This window comes from Danio rerio, chromosome 1, assembly GCF_049306965.1.
Source record: "Danio rerio strain Tuebingen ecotype United States chromosome 1, GRCz12tu, whole genome shotgun sequence".
NCBI lineage: Eukaryota > Metazoa > Chordata > Actinopteri > Cypriniformes > Danionidae > Danio > Danio rerio.
In genome coordinates, this window is record NC_133176.1 from 58,915,001 (window position 1) to 58,934,811 (window position 19,811).

Sequence of the window (19,811 nt, forward strand, 5' to 3'; positions counted from 1 at the left end):
ACATATCCGTTGGGCTAAACGTAGTTTTGTAACGCAGTGAAACGAACTGCTGACTGCAGAAGAGCAGCCGTAGATGCACACCAACACCGTGATCCCGATAAGACGCACCACTGCCGGCGAGTGACTGAAAGCGGGAAGTGACCAGTCGGAAGGGGCGGGACTCGTGACACATACTATCCTGGTTGTCATTTTATATCTTCCCCCACTGATTACTAATAAGGTAGGGGGTATGCCATCCGCAACCACAGAGGGGCGGCGCTTGTCTGGCCACAATAATAATAATCCTAATTTCACAATTTCTGAGATATTCAAACATTTAGTTATTAGTGTTAAGGAAGTATTTTAATCTTTCAGCAGAGCTCTTGTGTTGTCTGTCAGAAACGGCCTCTGACACACTTACACACCCGCTTGAATGTCCACTGATGGATATGAATGTGGTTAAGTGTGTCGTATGTCATGTTAACACTTCATGAGTGAAAAGAGTTTGTGCAAACAAGAGGAAGTGACACTAAGAGCTGCAAAGCTTCATCAGGTGATGCTCAGACACTCATTTAACGTGTTTTACTCAGTTCTGTCTCCAAACTAATTGTGTTTTCACATTTTCCCTCTCAAACACTGAACAATAGTGAATTCTGCTGTTTGACATCTGTAGATGAGAGCGACTGCAGGAGATGTTCTGGTGTTTTTAAGATGATCTCGTACAGACACAGGAAGAGGAAGACAAATATTTAACAGCACATTTGTAAAGTGTGAAAACATGTGCTCGTGTGACCGCTTGAGCTGCTGAGGATCTCATTTGACCATCGACACTGAGACACTGCAGCACGGTAAGAGCATTTCAGCATTAAAATAATTCTGTTGATCTACAGTTGATATCTGTATAAAGGCATCTGCTGAATGTTGATTTGAGGAGTTACAGAAGCTCAATAACTGTTATGAATACATATGTTGTGGTCAGGGCCGCTCAGCCTCCAGGTGAGATTCTAGATGATGTAGTTCCTCCTCACTCAAACTGAAGAATCAAAGGACACTTACAATACTTTATTTCCCCACAGATTATTAGAAAGTTCTGTTCATGCTGGATTATGATCATGTGTTTGCTTTACTAGCGTGTTTAGTAAAGTCAGATCATGTCAGAGATGATCCTGTTCTCCATCTACAGTCTGTTCACACAATAGAGTTTGTGCTGTTGTGTAGAGATGATGCTCATACTGTCATATTTGTCATTTGTAGGATTGCAGAAGTCACTATGTTGAGGTCTTTCAGAGCATCTCTTCCTCTGATCTTAGTGATCATGACTGCGGGTGAGTTTTCACTACAGTCACTATAGACAAACTTTAACACTCTTGAGAAGCTGACTGAGCTCCTCACACTTTGTGTCTCAGAAACTGACAGCAGTGTTTTACTGACAGAGACAATAAAAAAGGTCAAAAGTGATTAAATTTTAAAAAAAATTTAAAAACTGACACACAAAAAAATTCAAATCAATTTTAAAAGTTTATTTGTTTAACGCTTTTCACAATAATGATCATTCTAAAGTAGCTTCACAAAGATTCACACTATTTACAATCAAAATCAGCAAGAGTTAGTGTGCTGTGTATAGGGTGGACAGTATATAGATAGTCAACCTGCAGTTATACAATAATGTGTACTTTTCAAAGAGGTGACGTATATGCGGTTTATTTATATTATACATCTTAATGTATTATTATTGGCATTTGTAAGAGAAATTTGAGATCTGAAAAAGTGCACACATACGGCCTCTGGCAGATTTGCAAATATAAAAAACTGCACAAAAAAAACAACAAAAAAAAAACGTACTTCCTGGGACGTATTTTGCTCTCTACAGAAATGCATACCGTGGTACGTATCCATGATGAGTCTGGGTTGAAAAAGAGAATTGGTGTAGCTGCTGTTAATATTTTAAATGAGATATTAATGTGAATATGAAAGGATGCATTTGATGAGATGCATTTCACTGGACATAAACTTACGGGATGGATTGTGTATATGCTTTACTCAAAGAGAAGCCTTTAATCTACTTTTAAACTAGTTTATAAATGTTTGTTTTGTGCATGTCTGTGTTTCAGGGTCTGATGGTCAGCAGGGTTGGGGAGTGAATTACAGCCCTTCATCTGTTTGTGCATTAAAGGGATCAACAGTGAAAATATCCTGTACTGTAAAATATCCTCATGATCATCAGCTCAGATCAGTCTACTGGACCAAACATGCTGTAACTGATGGAGAAGCACCAGACCTGTGTTCAGACCCTGATAAAACAGGAAGAGTTCAGTGTGTCAGAGCAGATAAAGACACTTCCAGCATCACTTTGACTGCAGTAACAGAAGCTGATAAACACATCTACTACTGCAGATTCACTACTGATGTTGAGGGTGGAAAATGGACGGGGATTCCTGGAGTTCAGCTGGACGTCACAGGTAGAAGCAGAACTATCAGAAACACACACAGCCAACACTTTATAATCTTTCTGTATTTGCTGTGGATCTTCATGTTTCTTAACAAAAACATGAATAAATTAAGTCCAGATTCAGAGTCCAGATCCAGTCCAGAAGAATAGTGAACTTTGCTTTATTAAACATTGCAAAAGAGACTAAAAATTATGAATTTTAATGAAATATGCCAAGTGTTCAGGAGGGTTTGTTTATGATCATAAAAAATACAAGTGCACCATTTAGAAAAGCCAAAAACCAGTCAGGAAATGTGAAATATGAATTAAAAATGAACATTCTTGATTGTTCTCAGGCTGCTGTTCAGATTCAGATTCACTCATATAAACATAAGAACAAAAGCAAAGCTGATTTAAAGGTGCCCTTTAAAGAAAATCTGCGAATACCTAGGTATAGTCAAATAATAAGAGTTCAGTACATGGAAATGACCATACTGTGAGCCTCAAACTCCAATGTTTTTTAGCTGTCATGTAAATTCCATGAGTGTATTTCCCTCCCTTGTTTTTTATGTTCATCAAAGTTTATATTAAACTTACTATGTACTGTATGTGGAACTCTTATTTTGACAGCATAAATGAAGCAAAGTCAAAGCCAGCCACCAGTTGGATTTTATGTTACTAAGCTTCTATGAATTTTTTTACATTTGTACCAAATAAAAAACTATACTCTCTATTTCACTAAACCTTGTTAAATATGTGATTGCTTTTATGTTTGTTTATATATTCATTTTTATGACATTATATTATGACAGCTCTCCACAAAACAAGAAATGTTCATAAATGAAAAGTATTCTGGAGAAGAAAGAAGGTTCAGAACATAAACAGAATGATAAACCAATGAACTGCTGTCATTTCTCTGTCAGACCTGCAGGTGGAGACACAGCAGACTGTTGTAGAGGGAGATTCAGTGACTCTGAGCTGTAAAAGCAGCTGCTCTCTGCCTGAAGAAACTACATTCATCTGGTCCAGAAACACAAAGACAATAAATGAAGGAATCAGAACAAAGAATCAGCTTCAGCTGTGGTCAGTCAGAGGCTCTGATGCTGGATATTATCAGTGTGCTGTAGGAGGAAATGAACATCTGATCTCTCCTGCTGTTTATGTCAAAGTAGGAAGTGAGTATAAACAAGAACACGAGTGAAATATCTCACATGTGGAGTTTCTTAAATTAATTTGAGTGAACATGTAAAGCTTTCCTCAAACTGATATCTTCAGTGTGTTTTAAATATTTGAGAGCAAAACAAAAGATTTCTGTGATTTTGTTTTTGCTGATAGTCTGATCAGTTTTCCTCATGTCTGTGTTTCAGGGGTTTATGGTCTGTGGAAATCAGGAGTGAATTACAGCCCTTCATATGTTTGTGCATTAAAGGGATCAACAGTGAAAATATCCTGTACTTCAACATATTCTGTTTATGGTTATCAGCTCATACAATCTGTCTCAACCAAACCTGCTGTAACTGGTGAAGAACCTCCAGACCTGTGTACAGATACAGACATAAGAGGAGGAATTCAGTGTGTCAGTGAAGATAAAAACACTTTAATCATCACTTTGACTGCAGTAACAGAAGCTGATAAACACATCTACTACTGCAGATTCAGAGATACACAGAATAATAGATGGACTGTGATTCCTGGAGCTCGTCTTGATGTCACAGGTAAATAAACTGAGATCAGGACTTTATTCAGGTCTCCATGAACACAGCAGCTCTTTATTTTACAGGAGTGTATCAGCCGTCTGAACAACAGCAACATCATTTGTTTATGGCATTATATGCTATCTGAACTACTTCAATTTGATGTTCAATTTTGAAAAATACTATTTGCATGGACATTTACTGTTTATATTTACATGTTGTAATTTCTCTGTCAGACCTGCAGGTGGAGACAAAACAATGTGTAAAAGAGGGAGATTCAGTGACTCTGAGCTGTAAAAGCAGCTGCTCTCTGCCTGAAGAAACTACATTCATCTGGTACAGAAACACAGAGAGATTAACTGGAGAAACACTGAATAATCAGCTTCAGCTGCAGTCAGTCAGTCACTCTGATGCTGGAGAATATAGATGTGCTGCAAGAGGAAAAGCAGGAGAACGTCTGAACTCTCCACCTGTTTATCTCAGTGTTGAATGTGAGTATAAATCGACTGATTAATAGTAGAAATGTATCACATAAGCATAATTATAATTATATATTAAATACCTTTTTGATTTTTTTATACAGGCCGCATGACATTTGTTTGTTATTATTAGAGACTTGATTTATTCAAGATAATCCAATATTAAGTCAGTTTTATCATCATTCATTGTATTTGTGCTTTGACACCCTTGTTGCGGTGATGCTGGTTTATTTACTGTTCACTGGTTTAGATTTTCATCTTTTATTTAATTTCTTGAATTTATGTAGTATCAAATGTCCAGTATAGATAGTTTTTATATTATTTATTCTCTGTTTTTATTAATTGACTTTTACTTGCATTACATTTTTATTGTCAATACATGGTTATTATTTTTCAGATCCTCCAAAGAGCGTCTCAGTGTCCGTCAGTGGATCTGCTGTAATAGTGTCTGGAGATTCAGTGACTCTGAGCTGCAGCAGTAACTCAAACCCTCCTGCACTGAACTTCAGCAGGTTAAAAGATGAAACATCTGTAGGATCTGGAAGAATCTTCAGCATCTCAAACATCAGCTCTGATCACAGTGGAGAATACAAGTGTAGAGCCAGAAATAAACATGGAGAGAAACACTCTGATCCTGTGATGCTGAATGTCATGTGTGAGTGTATTATAACAAAACAGATTGATCCTTTTTGATCATGTTAGTTTACTAGCAATTTTACAAACATTTAATTGTTTTTAGTGAACAAATTATTCCTTTTTCAGATCCTCCCAGGAATGTCTCAGTATTTATAAATGGATCTGCTGTAATAGTGTCTGGAGATTCAGTGACTCTGAGCTGCAGCAGCGACTCAAACCCTCCTGCTGTGAACTTCACCTGGTTTAAAGACAACCAAAGCTCAGCTGTTGGATCTGGACAGAGTTTTAGTGCACTAGATAGTGGCCGATACTACTGTGAGGCTGAGAATAAATATGGCTCTCAGAGATCAGAGTCTGTTTCAGTCACTGAAGGTATTTTCTAGAAACAGACACTCTTTCAGTTTCTTCTGTCTCTGCTGTCAAATGATCTTCATCAGCGTCTTGTTTCAGGGGTTCAGAGATCTGCTCTGCTCACACTTACTGGGGTTGTGGCGGGATGTGGAGGATTGATCTTCATCATCATCTTCATTATTGTGTTCATATGGTGAGTAGAGTTTGTCTGAACACAATCTTAGTCAATTTACTATAAGAAACATCTCCAATGTAACACAAATGGACTCATTTCAGTGTTAAGAGGAGGAGAGCAGCTGGAAGTGAAGCTGTGGAGCAAAAGCAGGTGAGAAACACACTCCTCCATCTACAGCTGCAGTTCAATATGCTTGTGTGTTTACACTGAATTATAAACACAGATGTGTGTGTGTGTGTGATGCAGTATAAGTGTAGAAATGTTTCTCTATAGAGCGCTGACTCCACTGATGATACGTACACAGCTCTGGATCCAGCGTCCAGAAGATCTGCTGACGTTTACAGCAAAATCCCAGTCAGTAAATGTCTGCAACACTTTTCCAGTCAGATTGATCAGATCCAGATAAACACAGGCTGATGTGTTCATGTGTTTCTCTCACAGTCTGTCGGCTCCAGAGCTCCTGATGATGAGACCTACACGGCTCTTGAGCTTCAGTCCAGATCTTCTGAATATGAGACTCTACAAGTAGCAGGAGCTTCAGCAGATCCACATTAAACTCTCCTCGCTGTATTACTGCTCATATACAGGCAAATACTGAAGCTCCTCAGAAACTGATCATCATTAGAGCTCATCAACATCTGACTGCTCATAAACACATATTAGACTTTATTCACACAGTAGGATTCTTATGCTTATGCAAACATTTCAGATATTAAGACTAGCAATTGCTGTATTGTTCTCATTATTTTGTAATTATTGTCTGCTTCACTTGTGAACTTGTGACCGCTAAGCAATGTTTTCATCTTAATGCAATCTGTATCTGCTTCTATTAAAGTGCTGTATTGACAGTTTTTACTGTATTTTTTATTTTGTAAAATGTCTGATTTTATAATAAACATTTCTGTAGTGTATTTAAAGATTACAGTAACTGTATTTCATGTGTGTTTTCAGATTGTCCTCCAGTGACTTTTATCGGTTTCATAAAATCTGATAAAAGGCCAGAAGTGAACATTCACAATACTGAAACTGATTTATATGCTAATAACTATAATACATATTGATTAATAGTTAATAAATAATTCAAATTCGCTATTTTCCTTACAAATTCTGATAAAATATGGCCAATCAAATGAGTTTTAACAACTGCAGATGTTTAAACACCAATCAGATTACCGTCTGTGACTCGTAGCTCCGCCCACCGTAACAGAAAATTTGACTTCTCTTCAAAATAATCTCCATTAAAACGAGCAACGGCGAGAACAGAGAAGCTGCAGCTGTTTAAAGCGAGATAAGTGACTAAAATGTGTTTATTAATGTAAAATATACTAATATCATATTCAGAGAAGTGGACAAGTGGAGTTGACCATTTAAATCCAAAGTTTAAATCCCAAAGCGGCCCAGAATTCTTTGCGACGCCTTTGACTGTCCTAATTTCATTCATTTATTTATTAATTTTCCTTAGTCCCTTATTTTATCACACACACACACACACACACACTTCAGCCAATTTATGTCACCCAGTCCCCCTATAAAGCGTGTGGACTGGAGCACCCGGAAACCCACAAGAACATGCAAACTCCACACAGAAACTGACCCAGCTGGGACTCGATCCAGAAACCCTTTTGCTGACCCTTTATGCGACAGTGCTAACCAGATTAACAAGTCGTTCATATATATACTGTATATATATATAGACACACACACACACACACACACACACACACACACACACACACACATACATATACACTGTTGATCAAAATTAGAGAACAATTTATAAATAATTGAACAATTCTGAAATAATGTCATTTTCACTGCTCAACAGTTGAAGGATTTTTTGTCTCGTCTATATCATGCTACCAGAACACCTTTTCCCTAAAATAACAAAGGCATTTCAACAAAAAACATTATTTTGCAGAAAACACACTGATCAAAATTAGAGAACAACAATGACCGTAGCATGGAAAAAGATTACAGCAAAATTTTATGAAGGTTACAACACTCAGCAATTAGTAGGACGTGTACAGGCCTCTGCTCTGAACGACTTCAGCAAATCTGTGGCCACAAGACAGCACTAGTCTCTCACATTGCTCTGGTGTGATTTTGGCCCACTCTTCATCCAGTCTTCTCGACGGTTCAGTGACTGTAATGGGTTTCTTGGCCATAACTTTGTCGCCAAAGATTTTCCAGAGGTTCTCTATTGGGTTGAGGTCAGGACTCTGGGCAGACCATGTAATTTTTTCAATGTTTTCAGTTTCAAGGAACTGCTTTACCCATTTTGCTGTGTGACATGGCACGTTTTCCCGCATGAACACTGTGGGCTGATTGGGTAATGAATGCAGGGAAGCAACCATATGTTGTTGAAGAAGGTTCTGATAAACATTTGCATTCACTCTGCCATTTACCTGTAGAGACCCAACTCCTGCTGCAAAAAACATGCCCCAAACCATGACACTTCTTCCTCCACTTTTAACTGACTTCTTTATACACTTTGGGTTCAGTCTTTCTCCAGTTTGTCGCCGAACATAATGTTTTCCATCGGACCCAAATAAATTAAACTTGCTTTCATCACTGAAGTAACTTTAGAGCAGTTCTCCTCCGTCCACACAACATGCTCCTCAGCAAAGCTTAGTCTAGCCATTTGATTCATTCTGCTAATGAGAGGTTTGGTGACTGCAGAGTGGGCTTTCAGTCCAAATGCTCTTAAACGTCAAGACACTGTATGACGAGACAGATCTTTACCCTTTTCAGTGCCGAACTAGTGAGCAGTTCCAGCTGTAGTGTAAAAACGATTGCCCATTGAGATCTTCCGCAGTATCCTGTCCTCTCTTCTGTGGATGACCAGCCTTCCTGAGAGACTTGAATGAGTTGTGATGTTGTAAAGAATCAATATTCTTGAAATCACAGGTTTGGAGCAACCAACTTGTCTTGCTATGGCTGATAGGGTCATCCCTTAGGCCTTTATCTGGACAACCTTTTGCCGAAGGCTTTCAGTCACTTTAGAAAGGCCCACCATCTTGCAGAGTCAGTGAAACTGGAAGTTAGGCTGCCAGGTAAATAAGGGTTGACAGATAATCAAGGGAATTAGCACCAGATGCCAGACTGACGCCAATAACTGGGAGGTATCTGAAAGTGTTGTCTAATTTTGATCAGTGTGTTTTCTGCAAAATAATGTTTTTTGTTGAAATGCCTTTGTTATTTTGGGGAAAAGGTGTTCTGGTAGCATGATATAGACGAGACAAAAAATCCTTCAACTGCTGAGCGGTGAAAATGACATTATTTCAGAATTGTTCAATTATTTATAAATTGTTCTCTAATTTTGATCGCCAGTGTGTATATATATATATTAGGTTTTGTTTGGTTCTCCATCACATAAAATCAGCAGCAGCAGTAAAACACACTTGATCTTTCTGTCCACAAGATGATTAAAGTTTAACTAAAGTTTAAGGTAATAATAATAATAATCCTTATTTCACAATTTCTGATATATTCAAACATTTAGTTATTAGTGTTAAGGAAGTATTTTAATCTTTCAGCAGAGCTCTTGTGTTGTCTGTCTGAAACAGCCTCTGACCCACTTAAACGCCCACTTTAATGTCCACTGATGGATATGAATGTGGTTAAGTGTGTCGTATGTCATGTTAACACTTCATGAGTGAAAATAGAGTTTGTGCAAACAAGAGGAAGTGACACTAAGAGCCGCAAAGCTTCATCAGGTGATGCTCAGACACTCATTTAAAGTGTTTTACTCAGTTCTGTCTGCAAACTAATTGTGTTTTCACATTTTCCCTCTCAAACACTGAACAATAGTGAATTCTGCTGTTTGACTTTTGTAGATGAGAGCGACTGCAGGAGATGTTCTGGTGTTTTTAAGATGATCTTGTACAGACCCAGGAAGAGGAAGACCTGAGGATCTCATTTGAGCGTCGACACTGAGACACTGCAGCACGGTAAGAGCATTTCAACACTAAAATAATTCTGTTGATCTACGGTTGATATCTGTATGAAGGCATCTGCTGAATGTTGATTTGAGGAGTTACAGAAGCTCAATAACTGTTATAAATACAGATGTTGTGGTCAGGGCCGCTCAGGCTCCAGGTGAGATTCTAGATGATGTAGTTCCTCCTCAAAACAACAAGAGTTTCTGCAAATGCTGATCTGTTGTGAAGCTCAGCTGACACGCTCAGTACAGAGAGACAAGTTTGATCCTGAAGAGTCTCAGTCCTGCAGAGTTTCTCTCAAACCCCAATCAAACACATCTGAACAAACCAGTCCAGCTTTAAGAGTTTCTCCAAAACTACAGGAAGACCAGCTTTATCAAAACTCTGCAGGACTGGAGACTAATGAGACGTGAACCAAACTGAAGAATCAAACAACACTTCAAATACTTTATTCCCCCAGAGATTATTAGATTATTATCAGTGTGTGTGGGTTTATTTGGTTGTGTGCTGCTGTGAAAACAGGGTGTTTACTGGTGATTGTGTGTGTTTGGTTTGGTCAGGATGTTGATTCTGTGTCTCTCGCTCTTGATCACTAAAGCTGAGTCAGAATCCAAATATAAAATCAAAAACAAAGAGCAAAGTCAGATCATGTCAGAAATGATCCTGTTCTCCATCTACAGTCTGTTCACACAATAGAGTTTGTGCTGTTGTGTAGAGATGATGCTCATACTGTCATATTTGTCATTTGTAGGATTGCAGAAGTCACTATGTTGAGGTCTTTCAGAGCATCTCTTCCTCTGATCTTAGTGATCATGACTGCGGGTGAGTTTTCACTACAGTCACTATAGACAAACTTTAACACTCTTGAGAAGCTGACTGAGCTCCTCACACTTTGTGTCTCAGAAACTGACAGCAGTGTTTTACTGACAGAGACAATAAAAAAGGTCAAAAGTGATTAAATTTTAAAACAATTTAAAAACTGGAAAAAAAATTCAAATAAATTGTAAAAGTTTGTTTGTTTAATGCTTTTCACAATAATGATCATTCTAAAGCTGCTTCACAAACGTGCACACTATTACTGCACAACCAAAATCAGCAAGAGTTAGTGTGCTGTGTATAGGGTGGACAGTATATAGAGTCAACCTGCAGTTATACAATAATGTGTACTTTTCAAAGAGGTGACGTATATGCGGTTTATTTATATTATACATCTTTATGTATTATTATTGGCATTTGTAAGAGAAATTTGAGATCTGAAAAAGTGCACACATACGGCCTCTGGCGGATTTGCAAATATAAAAAAATGCACAAAAAAAAAAAAAAAAAAACGTACTTCCTGGGACGTATTTTGCTCTCTACAGAAATGCATACTGTGGTACGTATCCATGATGAGTCTGGGTTGAAAAAGAGATTTGGTGTAGCTGCTGTTAATATTTTAAGTGAGATATAAATGTGAATATGAAAGGATGCATTTGATGAGATGCATTTCACTGGACATAAACGTATGGGATGGATTGTGTATATGCTTTACTCAAAGAGAAGCCTGTAATCTACTTTTAAACTAGTTTATAAATGTTTGTTTTGTGCATGTCTGTGTTTCAGGGTGTGATGGTCAGCAGGATTGGGGAGTGAATTACAGCTCTTCATCTGTTTGTGCATTAAAGGGATCAACAGTGAAAATATCCTGTACTGTAAAATATCCTCATGATCATCAGCTCAGATCAGTCTACTGGACCAAACATGCTGTAACTGATGGAGAAGCACCAGACCTGTGTTCAGACCCTGATAAAACAGGAAGAGTTCAGTGTGTCAGAGAAGATAAAGACACTTCCAGCATCACTTTGACTGCAGTAACAGAAGCTGATAAACACATCTACTACTGCAGATTCACTACTGATGTTGAGGGTGGAAAATGGACAGGGATTTCTGGAGTTCAGCTGGACGTCACAGGTAGAAGCAGAACTATCAGAAACACACACAGCCAACACTTTATAATCTTCCTGTATTTGCTGTGGATCTTCATGTTTCTTAACAAAAACATGAATAAATTAAGTCCAGATTCAGAGTCCAGATCCAGTCCAGAAGAATAGTGAACTTTGCTTTATAAAACATTGCAAAAGAGACTAAAAATTATGAATTTTAATGAAATATGCCAAGTGTTCAGGAGGGTTTGTTTATGATCATAAAAAATACAAGTGCACCATTTAGAAAAGCCAAAAACCAGTCAGGAAATGTGAAATATGAATTAAAAATGAACATTCTTGATTGTTCTCAGGCTGCTGTTCAGATTCAGATTCACTCATATAAACATAAGAACAAAAGCAAAGCTGATTTAAAGGTGCCCTTTAAAGAAAATCTGGAAATACCTAGTCAAATAATAAGAGTTCAGTACATGGAAATGACCATACTGTGAGCCTCAAACTCCAATGTGTTCTAGCAGTCATGTAAATTCCATGAGTGTATTTCCCTCTCTAGTTTTTATGTTCATCAAAGTTTATATTAAACTTACTATGTACTGTATGTGGAACTCTTATTTTGACAGCGTAAAATGAAGCAAAGTCAAAGCCACCACCAGTTGGATTTTATGTTATTAAGCTTCTATGAATTTTTTTGCATTTGTACCTAATAAAAAACTATACTCTCTATTTCACTAAACCTTGTTAAATATATGATTGCTTTTATGTTTGTATATATATTCATTTTTATGACAGTATATTATGACAGATCTCTACAAAACAAGAAATGTTCATAAATGAAAAGTATTCTGGAGAAGAAAGAAGGTTCAGAACATAAACAGAATGATAAACCAATGAACTGCTGTCATTTCTCTGTCAGACCTGCAGGTGGAGACACAGCAGTCTGTTGTAGAGGGAGATTCAGTGACTCTGAGCTGTAAAAGCAGCTGCTCTCTGCCTGAAGAAACTACATTCATCTGGTACAGAAACACAAAAACAATAAATAAAGGAATCAGAACAAAGAATCAGCTTCATCTGTGGTCAGTCACATATGATGATGGTGGAGATTATCAGTGTGCTGTAGGAGGAAATGAACATCTGAAATCTCCTGCTGTTTATGTCAAAGTAGGATGTGAGTATAAACAAGAAGATGAGTGAAATATCTCACATGTGGAGTTTCTTAAATTATGTTTGAGTGAACATGTAAAGCTTTCCTCAAACTGATATCTTTTGTGTGTTTTAAATATTTGAGAGCAAAACAAAAGATTTCTGTGATTTTGTTTTTGCTGATAGTCTGATCAGTTTTCCTCATGTCTGTGTTTCAGGGGTTTATGGTCTGTGGGAATCTGGAGTGAAATACAGCCCTTCATATGTTTGTGCATTAAAGGGATCAACAGTGAAAATATCCTGTACTTTAACACATGATTATGAGCTCATACAATCTGTCTCAACCAAACCTGCTGTAACTGGTGAAGATCCTCCAGACCTGTGTACAGATCCAGACAAAAGAGGAAGAATTCAGTGTGTCAGTGAATATAAAGACAGAGAATATAGAGACACTTTCAGCATCACTTTGACTGCAGTAACAGAAGCTGATAAACACATCTACTACTGCAGATTCAGAGATGTACAGTATAAAAGATGGACTGTGATTCCTGGAGCTCGTCTTGATGTCACAGGTAAATAAACTGAGATCAGGACTTTATTCAGGTCTCCATGAACACAGCAGCTCTTTATGTTACAGGAGTGTATCAGCCGTCTGAACAACAGCAACATCATGTGTTTATGATATAACTGCTCTCTGAACTGCTTCAGTTTGATGTTTAATTTACATAATAATACAAATAATATTTACTGAGTAACACATCTTGTAATTTCTCTGTCAGACCTGCAGGTGGAGACAAAACAATGTGTAAAAGAGGGAGATTCAGTGACTCTGAGCTGTAAAAGCAGCTGCTCTCTGCCTGAAGAAACTACATTCATCTGGTACAGAAACACAGAGAGATTAACTGGAGAAACACTGAATAATCAGCTTCAGCTGCAGTCAGTCAGTCGCTCTGATGCTGGAGAATATAGATGTGCTGCAAGAGGAAAAGCAGGAGAACGTCTGAACTCTCCACCTGTTTATCTCAGTGTTGAATGTGAGTATAAATCGACTGATTAATAGTAGAAATGTATCACATAAGCATAATTATGATTATATATTAAATACCTCTTTGATTTGTTATACAGACCGCATGACATTTGTTTGTTATTATTAGAGACTTGATTTATTCAAGATAATCCAATATTAAGTCAGTTTTATCATCATTCATTGTATTTGTGCTTTGACACCCTTGTTGCAGTGATGCTGGTTTATTTACTGTTCACTGGTTTAGATTTTCATCTTTTATTTAATTTCTTACATTTATGTAGTATCAAATGTCCAGTATAGATAGTTTTTATATTATTTATTCTCTGTTTTTATTAATTGACTTTTACTTGCATTACATTTTTATTGTCAATACATGGTTATTATTTTTCAGATCCTCCAAAGAGCGTCTCAGTGTCCGTCAGTGGATCTGCTGTAATAGTGTCTGGAGATTCAGTGACTCTGAACTGCAGCAACGACTCAAACCCTCCTGCACTGAACTTCAGCTGGGTAAAAGGAGAATCATCTGTAGGATCTGGAAGAATCTTCAGCATCTCAAACATCAGCTCTGATCACAGCGGAGAATACAAGTGTAGAGCCAGAAATAAACATGGAGAGAAATACTCTGATCCTGTGATGCTGAATGTCATGTGTGAGTGTATTATAACACAACAGGCTGATCCTTGTTCTGGTCATATTGTTTTATTAGTAATTATACAGATATTTAATTGTTTTTGTAAACAAATTATTATTTTTTCAGATCCTCCCAGGAATGTCTCAGTATTTATAAATGGATCTGCTGTAATAGTGTCTGGAGATTCAGTGACTCTGAGCTGCAGCAGCGACTCAAACCCTCCTGCTGTGAACTTCACCTGGTTTAAGGAGAATCAAAGCTCAGCTGTTGGATCTGGACAGAGTTTTAGTGCACTAGATAGTGGCCGATACTACTGTGAGGCTGAGAATAAATATGGCTCTCAGAGATCAGAGTCTGTTTCAGTCACTGAAGGTATTTTCTAGAAACAGACACTCTTTCAGTTTCTTCTGTCTCTGCTGTCAAATGATCTTCATCAGCGTCTTGTTTCAGCGGTTCAGAGATCTGCTCTGCTCACACTTACTGGGGTTGTGGCGGGATGTGGAGGATTGATCTTCATCATCATCATCATTATTGTGTTTATATGGTGAGTGAATGCTGAGCTGATCTTGAATTAAAAGGCTGTTTCAAAAATTAAAATCAATATAGAACTTACTGAACCCGAGGCATTAATAAAAATGAAATGTTAATACATTACTTTTTAATACTTTGAAATATTTTTCTTCAGGAAGAAGAAGAAGAGAGATGGTGGAGCTGAAGATACCAGACAAAATCAGGCGAGTTTGATAGTACAGACCTGAATTTACAGAAAACTGCTCATGATATTAATATTATTTTATTTGAAAATACAAGAGTTATTAAATCCTGCACTGCTGCTTGACAAGTATCTGCCCTGAAGACGATAATAAAAGCAGGACTGATTATATTTCTGTGATATTTGATTAAACCACAGCAGAATCCCATTGGCAGATCAGCAGAAACAGCTTCAGCCAATGACAGTGCAGTGTATTCACTAGTATCAGCCAATCAGAGCGAGGATCTTTATACCAACATTACATCAGTGAAACCCAAACGCTCCAGCAGAGCAGAAGCAGGAGATGTGGAGGATCTTCAATACGCCAGTGTTCATCACTTCAAGAACAAAGACATGAAGACTGAAGAACATCAGAAGATGGAGATGCAGCGTCCGTCTGATGCCAACAGGTGACAAAACATTCATCTCAACCCCAATTAAACACTGAGACCCTTATAAAACATGTTCAGTGCTTAAAGTTTCTCATTTGTCTGCAGATGTGAGGATGTGATTTACAGCTCAGTCAAATAAACAACATTGGCTTGATGCTGTTGATGATGATCAGAGACTGCTTGAGTTCTGCTGATTCACAGATTTTGCTCATCATTAGAGGACGTCAACATCTGATTTCAGGCTTATTTGCTGATGTGTGTGTTTATTGTACAGAGTGTGTTTGTTCTGGAAATGCATTTCAGGAGGAAATCATCATAAAGAAATGCATTCATATATTATATTCATATAACCTTCATAATTCTCCCTCATTATTGTTAATTAGTGTCTTCACTGGAGGATGAACAGATTGAACTGATGATTTGTACAGATGAGCAGTGTTTTTATCTCAAACTCAAATCAATCTGTAAATAATTCTATTAAAGTGACTGGATTTGACTGAACTGTGTTTGCTGGAGTAACCTACTAATGTCTGTTGTGTTGTAGTGTCATATATCACACAATAAACATTGATTTATTAATAATTATGATGACTGTGTGTGTTTTCAGATTGACCTTTAGTCTTCAGCTGCTGTGATTAGCACTTCATATTGGGCAGTAAAGTGCACTTCATCTCTTTAACCACATGATGGCAATGAAGTGAACTAAAATTTAGGGTAAAAATAATACTCTCTTTCAGCTTAATCCTAGATTTATCAGAGGTTGCCACAGCAGAATGAACTGACAATTACTCTGATACATGTTTCAATTGGCGGATGCCCTCCTAGCACTGAGAGTAAGCTAACTTCTGAACCTCCATTGCTCTAAATGCAGATTTTTTTATTTAAGAGTCGTCAAAGCAGGCAGAGTTCAACACAGGAGCAAACAATAATGTAAAGAGTAAAACCAAAAACACGATCCAAGAGAACAGACAAGAATCAAGTCAGGAAAACATCATCAATCCTACAGTCAGTCCAGAGTACTAAACCCAGGCCAGGCAAAATTAAAGGGACACATAAAACACTAGGAGTCCTTCTCAATACCTTTCCTCGTTTCCTCACTCCTCCATCCTATGACCTGGAAACTGATGGAGCTCAGTCAACTTGTGGGACATCTCAATCCACTAATTGCACAACAAGCAGGCGAGAATAGAGAGAGCAGAAAGTTCTGCACAGTTCCTTTAATTTTGATGTAATGTACTTTTCGCAGTTAATAACAGGGAATAATTCATAATTATAAGTAAAATAAAATTACAGACAAATGGTATGGTTTGTGGAGGTTAAAACTATTACAGTGCAAATAAATATCTGTAATATTAAAGAATCTTGATGTTCAAGCTAAATAAGTGATGTTAAGTGTTCATTAAATGACAACATGTTGAAGTGACACTGAAGGAAGTGAAGATATCATGTCACTTCATTCAACTTCTGTCCTCACATCTTGCATCTTTCCCTCAAATCCTGAAGGAGTGGAGCTAAGATGGGAGGAAAGGAAGCAAGGAGAGGAAACAAGGATGCACAAATAGGTATTGAGAAGCACCTAATGCCTAGTTCAGACTGCGTGATTTTAGCCCCGATTTTGGCTCGCCAACAGGTTTTGAGAAATCGCAGACAAATGCCTGAAATCACAGGCAAATCGCTGCTCGTGCACGTGAGTGACAATCACACAGTATGAACTTTCAAAGACGCGATCTGAGAGAATCGCCGATGAGTCGCCGATGCCTGTGAGATATTTGGCATGCTGAATATCTGGAGCTGTCGGCGATTCAAATCATGCCGTGTGAATTGAGTTTTGACTGAAAATAACATCAGCGATCGTCTACAGCCAATGAGAGAGCAGCTTTCACTTGTGTGTGCGTGTGTGTGTACCTGCTGCAGGCCAGCGGGAGGCTGGAGGAGAAGTTAAAAGCGCTCTTTTTCGGTTTATTTGGACCCACGAAATGGAGGAAAAACTAGTGGAGGTTTGACAGGACTCAGGAGCAACCGTGTCTGTTTGACGTTTCATACAGAAAGAAATGAGTTTATTATCAACGTTGAGGAGAAATGGCTAATTCCCTTTAAACCCAGGTGAGCAAACAGGTACATGTTCTACCCCATTAAAGGGTTCTTTCTCATTATGTAGTTAATAACTGAAGGAATAAAATTACAGTCTAATGCTTCTTTTGAATTATATACATGTGCTCATGCTTATTTTGCATATGTATATGTGTTTGCTTGAACCATGATAATCTAATGAGTCCACGCAGTGATATGATGAGACATTCTGTTTGACCTTAGAATGAGACAGGAACTTTCCACCCCTATAATGTCAAATAACTAAATCTGTAACAGACAAGTCTTGCAGAAAGTCCCTGTCTGGGTTGCAGCTGTGATGTGTGACTATTCTACATAGAAAAGAGAACTGGAGCAGATGAGGAAAATATTGCTTTATTGTCTTACTAATCACTCTTTTCTTTTGATATATTTTCGCTATTGGAGGAATATACTCCCATTTGCCTCACTATTCATTATTTACAATATGTGTTTTTGTCAGATATGACGATGTCTCCTGATATAGCGCACTTCTACTTAACCCCTGTTATAATGCGTTTCTAACTAACTGCTAAAACCACAAGAGCTGTGTGTGGGTGCTGGCTGGAGACAGATCTGCAAAAGGGCTTCCCCTAGATGGGTGCATACACAGGTCAAGAGTTCATAGACAGGACTAGGAGGAAAAGCAGATGTGGTAGATGCAGCATTTTTATACTGCTCTCTGTGTATGCGTGATGTATGATGCTTTAATAAAATTAATATTATCCTGATATCTCTATAAGGAAGTTATGATGCTCAGCTGTGCTTTGATGATTTTTTGCTACAGTTGCTTGCTGCACCCCAGATGTCAGTAGTGTCAAGTATGTCAAGGAGGAGTGATACTTTCACTTGCCCTTTTGTTTCTGTGTGCAGAGGTATCTCTGTGTGCAGACCACAGACTTTTGAGAGATGATTCTGCCTGAAAACAGCTGATGGCAACAATAGAGATTGGGGGTAACTGATCAGAGGAGTGGCCAAAAAGATTGAACGCTGCTGATGGATAAAAGGAGGGAGTCGAAAGAGTTCGAGAGCTTTTGGAAATCCAGACTGCTTGGCTGACGGTTCTTCAAAAGCCCAGGATCCTGATCTTTGCTTTATTCACTTATGCTCGATAAATAAATTCATTGATTTTGATTAATTGACTCCTGACCGATTATTGAATTGGGGTGGACTAAGGCAAGTGAGAAATAGTCCAACATAACAAAAGATATACGACGTGTTTTTAGTTGTGTGACATAGTTTGGACGAAGTTGTCGGCGATTCTTCCTATAGTAAAGTCATGCAATGTGAATGTCCCTGTCGCCGATCCATCTTGCAGTGTAAACAAAGCAGCGACGAAACGCAAGCCCAGATAGTCATGCAGTGTGAAAACATCTGTGACACGACTACTTTGAAAATCATGCAGTCTGAACTCGGCATTAGAAAGATTGTTCAACCCTGTTCCTGTAGATCTGCCTTCCAACAGAGTTAATCTCCAACCCTGATCAAACACACCTGAACCAATTAATTATGACCGAAACAGCACTTGATTATTACAGGCAGGTGTGTTTGATAGGGGTTGCAACTGAAATCTGCAGGAAGGTTGAACTTCAGGAACAGGGTTAAGCAGCCCTGTCTATGACAAAAAACACATTACAATCTCCAATAGTGTTGTGACGTTGTGCGTTGAGGCTTCGAAGCATATATCAAAAAAAGATAAATCTCGCAGTGAAGCAGTGTACCGGAGCTTGATTCGTTTTGCCATCTTCACGTGATCAGTCACGTCTGAAGCTTTATCTTCACCTATACCCACGTGACTTCATCAAATATTGATTTAAAAGTTTAAACACTCTCATGGGTTAGTAAAGTGTATAGCGAGAGATTAGGCATCGATTACATCCATTTCTACTGTTTCAAAGCACTGCACCGGTCCCACACACCAGTAATTAAACTAAAATACAATAGTAGTTTATAGTAAAAAGGTTTTGAACCATCCTAACGTTTATTAGCATATTTTTTACAACTATCTTTAAAGAAAACCACTTCATATCATAGTATAGTGTTTAACGGAGACCAGTAGGGGTGTCAAAATTAATCGTTTCTTCGGTGCACTGCGATGCAGACGCGGACAATTCGGTATCGGTTCAGTAATAATCATAACCGGTTATTACTGTTGTCAT

General features: G+C 38.0%; 2 protein-coding genes across 8 annotated transcripts; both read left to right on the plus strand.

Annotated features, from left to right (window-relative positions):
• Window positions 1–416: 416 nt before the first annotated feature.
• LOC103909419 (B-cell receptor CD22-like) lies at window positions 417–6,755 on the plus strand. 6 transcript variants are annotated; one of them, XM_073906835.1, is made up of 13 exons: window positions 465–532; window positions 653–827; window positions 1,234–1,304; window positions 2,091–2,438; window positions 3,331–3,582; window positions 3,775–4,122; window positions 4,338–4,592; window positions 4,978–5,235; window positions 5,343–5,588; window positions 5,667–5,760; window positions 5,844–5,892; window positions 6,016–6,096; window positions 6,184–6,755. In XM_073906835.1, exons 3-13 carry the CDS (start codon window positions 1,250–1,252, stop codon window positions 6,295–6,297), a joined length of 2,100 nt encoding a protein of 699 aa, XP_073762936.1. In that variant the 5' UTR covers window positions 465–532; window positions 653–827; window positions 1,234–1,249; the 3' UTR covers window positions 6,298–6,755. The 6 variants fall into 6 exon arrangements, with proteins under 6 accessions (XP_073762950.1, XP_073762948.1, XP_073762936.1 ...); XM_073906830.1 differs by having other exon boundaries at window positions 470–532; window positions 627–827; XM_073906849.1 differs by lacking the exons at window positions 465–532; window positions 4,978–5,235 and adding an exon at window positions 417–444 and having other exon boundaries at window positions 627–827.
• Window positions 6,756–9,422: 2,667 nt separating this feature from the next.
• LOC141375101 (B-cell receptor CD22-like) lies at window positions 9,423–16,130 on the plus strand. Of its 2 annotated transcripts, none has more exons than XM_073906795.1 (13): window positions 9,423–9,458; window positions 9,579–9,692; window positions 10,435–10,505; window positions 11,286–11,633; window positions 12,519–12,770; window positions 12,964–13,317; window positions 13,525–13,779; window positions 14,164–14,421; window positions 14,530–14,775; window positions 14,854–14,947; window positions 15,089–15,137; window positions 15,317–15,564; window positions 15,652–16,130. In XM_073906795.1, exons 3-13 carry the CDS (start codon window positions 10,451–10,453, stop codon window positions 15,683–15,685), a joined length of 2,193 nt encoding a protein of 730 aa, XP_073762896.1. In that variant the 5' UTR covers window positions 9,423–9,458; window positions 9,579–9,692; window positions 10,435–10,450; the 3' UTR covers window positions 15,686–16,130. The 2 variants fall into 2 exon arrangements, with proteins under 2 accessions (XP_073762896.1, XP_073762890.1); XM_073906789.1 differs by having other exon boundaries at window positions 9,431–9,458; window positions 15,314–15,564.
• Window positions 16,131–19,811: the final 3,681 nt, after the last annotated feature.